Source organism: Manacus vitellinus, unplaced genomic scaffold (assembly GCF_001715985.3).
Source record: "Manacus vitellinus isolate BGI_N305 unplaced genomic scaffold, ASM171598v3 scaffold_110_pilon, whole genome shotgun sequence".
Classification (NCBI taxonomy): Eukaryota; Metazoa; Chordata; class Aves; order Passeriformes; family Pipridae; genus Manacus; species Manacus vitellinus.
In genome coordinates, this window is record NW_021938845.1 from 428,049 (window position 1) to 431,627 (window position 3,579).

Genomic DNA, 3,579 nt, shown 5'->3' on the forward strand with positions numbered 1-3,579 from the left:
CCTCTCCAGCTCTCCTGGAGCCCCTTTAGGCCCTGCCAGGGGCTCTCAGCTCTCCCTGGAGCCTTCTCTTCTCCAGGGGAACCTCTCCAGCTCTCCCAGCCTGGCTCCAGAGCAGAGGGGCTCCAGCCCTGGCAGCAGCTCTGGGGCGTCCTCTGGACTCTCTCCTGCAGCTCCACGTCCTCCTGCTGTTGTTTCCAGGGCTGGAGCAGCTCTGCAGGAGGGGGGGGTCTCCCCTGAGGGGCCAGAGGGGCAGGATCCCCCCCTGCCCTGCTGCCCACCATCCCTGTGGGATCAGCCCAGGGCACAGTTGGGTTTGGGGCTCTCTCAGGACACATGGCCAGGCCATGTCCAGTTTTCCACTCCCCCAGTTTCTGTTGTGGCAGCTGAGCCCCTGGTGGGTTTGTCCAGAGGAAGCCAGAGGACATCCCAACCCTCTGGCAAAGGGCTGATAACCCCCAGGAGCAAACTGCTCCCAGCAGGATCTGTTTTTAGCTCCTCTCCTGGAGTTGCTGTGCTGTGGTCTGAGGATGAAATGCCTTTTGTGAGGGCAGAGATGTGGGATGGAAGCTCCAGAAGTTAAGGTGGATAATGGGGTCCCACCTCCTAGAGCTGCAAGGTGAGAGGTACAGAAGGAGTTATTCCTTATCCAGGCCAGGCTAGGAGGGAAATCCTCACCCGAGGAACGCCTGGGAGCTTGATCCTTCCAGGATGGGGAGATCTGGCGGCGACAGCTGGCAGGGAAATAAAATCCATGGAGTGACTTGGGTTCCTCCTCCCCCTCGTGCTGCAGCCCCTAGTGAAGCAGGACAGCTTGGACATCTACAACGAGAGAGACCCCTTCAAGAACGACGAGGCAGGAGTGGAGGAGGAGGAGAACGACGACGTGGACAGCGGGATCGAGGGGGAGCTGGACCTGATGGAGCGGGACACGATCGTCCCCCCCCTGCCCCCCCAGCGCCTGCCCATCGAGAGGGTGTCCTTCCCCAAGGGGCTGCCCTGGGCCCCCAAAGTCAGGTAAAACCCCCCCAGTGTCACTGCCACCCTCCCCAGCCCCCTGCCCTGGGGTTCATCCCCACGTCAGCCCGTGGGAAGTTTCCTGGCGAGTTGAACTGAGGGGATTCCACTCCTCGTTTCGTCTCGTTTGGTTCTTTCTGGGCTGGGCTTAGCTGAGCTCTTCCCCAGGGTTTTGAAACCGAGCTTGGCCAAGAAGTGGCAGTTCCACTGTGGACGTCCCAGGTTGTGCTGGGAAGGAGGAGGCTGTGCTAGAGCAGGGTCAGCTTTCCCAGCTGGCACCGGTGGATCTTGGAAGGGCAAGGTCCTCAACTGATCCTCTTGGGAACTGGTCAATGATTGACAGCTTCTTTGTGGAGCTGGACTCTTGTGTGGCCAGGTGGCACCTTCCTGAGGGGTGCAGAAAAACATCCAAGGATAAAGGAGTCTGTGCCTTCCCTCCCTCAGACCAGTTGCCTGCACGTGGTGTTGAGGGAACGTCAGGAAAAGGGGGAACAAACCTCTGCCCTCTCCCTGGGATCCATCCAAGGGTTGTTGCTGTTTGCCCAGAGCCTGGATTTAACCCAGTGCCTTTAAAACACGGGAGCAAAGAGAGATTTCTGCTGGGGGAGCAGTGACAGGGTTAAGTTGGTCCATCCAGAGGGACACCGCAGGAATTGTTTCCCACGTGGATCTCCACGGCGCTTAACGCTCTCAGCTCCTCCTCAGCAACCCCCTGTTGTTTTCCTTGGCTGTTGCCTGGAAATCCAGCTGGATTTCTCTGCCCATGAGACCCGTGGCTCGTGTCCCACTGATCCCACTGTCCAGTTCCCATGAAAATGCCCAAGGTGGACGAGATGCTGGCCTGCCCTGGGAGCAGCACGAGCTCTGACAGACCACAGAGACAGCATTTGTTCACTCAGAGCGAGCAGATGCTCCTTGGAGATGCCTGTGGGAGGGGCACGGGAGGTGCAGGGAAAGGTGCTGGTTGCAGAGAATTCCTCTCTGTTTACTTTCCCATGGAGAAGTGGAGCTGCACAGCAAATACAAATGGGTTTGGTCCGTGCTGCTCCCAACCAAGGGTGGCTTTTCCCATTGCTAACGAGGCCTCCAGAAAGCAATCCAAGGCTGGGATCTGTTTTCCAACCTCCTCCCTGTTCTCTGTTTCTCCTCTGCTCCATCAGACAGAAGGACATCGAGCATTTCCTGGAAGCAAGCAGGAACAAATTCATCGGATTCACGCTGGGACAGTGAGTGTTGTGTCCACAAAACCTGCCCTGTAGATCCCATCAGTGCACGGGGGGTGTCCACAGAGCTCAGGTTTTCCCAGCTCGAGGCTGCAGCAGTGAAAGCAGCGTTGGAAAAACCTGTTCTTGGAGACACTGCTCCCCAAGGACCTCTTCCTGTTAAAAATGAGAGCTGGAGTGAGAGACCCCTGACCTGAGGCCAGGACTGGTTTGATGTGGAGGGAGCTGGAACAGTTTGGTGCCCTCAGGAAATGACCCAGTTTGTGAACAACCCAAGCTGTGGGTGCAGAGCCATCCTGGGCCAGGCCCAGAGGGGGACAGTCGGGTTTAGGGGCAGTGCTGGGCTCAGGCTCCACCCCAGCCCTCATTTCATCTGATTTCACCCCAATTCCTCACCCCGACGTTGCTCCTTTCTTGGAGGAGCTTTGCTGGGGAGGAGGTGGGAGGGTGGGCAGCTCGTGCCAACCCCTCTCCCGGTTCCTGACCCCTCTGGGATGTGTCCAGTAGACTCCAGGCTCCCTCTTTCACCTCATCTAACCCTGTGCTCCCCTTCTTTCCCCCTCTCAGGGACACCGAGACCCTGATCGGGCTCCCACGGCCCATCCATGAGAGTGTGAAGACCCTGAAACAGGTGAGGTGGTGGATCCATGCACAGCACTTGGGATATCCCCCTGTGGTGTGGGATCCTCCTGGATAACCTCTGGCTGGAGGGAATAAGAAGATCCTCCTTGTCAGCTGTAGCAGGAAAAGTTTTTGGAGCTTCCTACGGGGCAAAAAAATCCAAAACTGAGTCCTCCCTGCAATTCCAAGCAGACTATCCAGCATTTTTACCTTCCCTTTGTCCGTGGCGTAGCATTCCTGCTCCCTGGGGAGTGTTTGCCCGGAGTTTTGAAGGTGACAGGCTTCCAGGGTTGGGTTTGGACACACACACAGAGCCCCAAGCAGTGCAGTTCCCAGCGGGAAGCACGGCCAGCCTCGGCCCCAGCTGTGCTCCAGGTGGAGAGGGAGGCACCTCCGGGGGCCAAGGGCCCCTGTCTCAGGTCTGGGTGGTCTTTTGGAGGTGATGGTCCCTCTCCACTCACCCACAGGGAGATCCCAGGAGGAGTGGGTGGAAGGGATGGAAGGCAGGAGGTGTGAGGGGCTCCGGGACAGGGGGACGTCCCACACAGCGAGTTCTCCACCTGTGGGATATTGGGGATGTAATTGGGATATTGGGGGTATAACTGGGATATTGGGGGTATGACTGGGATATTGGGGGTATGACTGGGATATTGGGGGTATAACTGGGATATTGGGGGTATGACTGGGATATTGGGGGTATAATTGGGATATTGAGGGTATA

At 57.7% G+C, this 3,579-nt stretch overlaps 1 protein-coding gene across 1 annotated transcript in view; it reads left to right on the forward strand.

The window, feature by feature from the left end:
- STRIP2 (striatin interacting protein 2) overlaps positions 1-3,579 on the forward strand; it is a 19,415-nt gene that overhangs the window by 2,660 nt on the left and 13,176 nt on the right. The window contains exons 7-9 of the mRNA XM_029965613.1: positions 764-1,014; positions 2,175-2,240; positions 2,805-2,868. Of these exons, the coding sequence (XP_029821473.1) occupies positions 764-1,014; positions 2,175-2,240; positions 2,805-2,868 (381 nt within the window). The remainder of the gene's footprint in view (positions 1-763; positions 1,015-2,174; positions 2,241-2,804; positions 2,869-3,579) is intronic.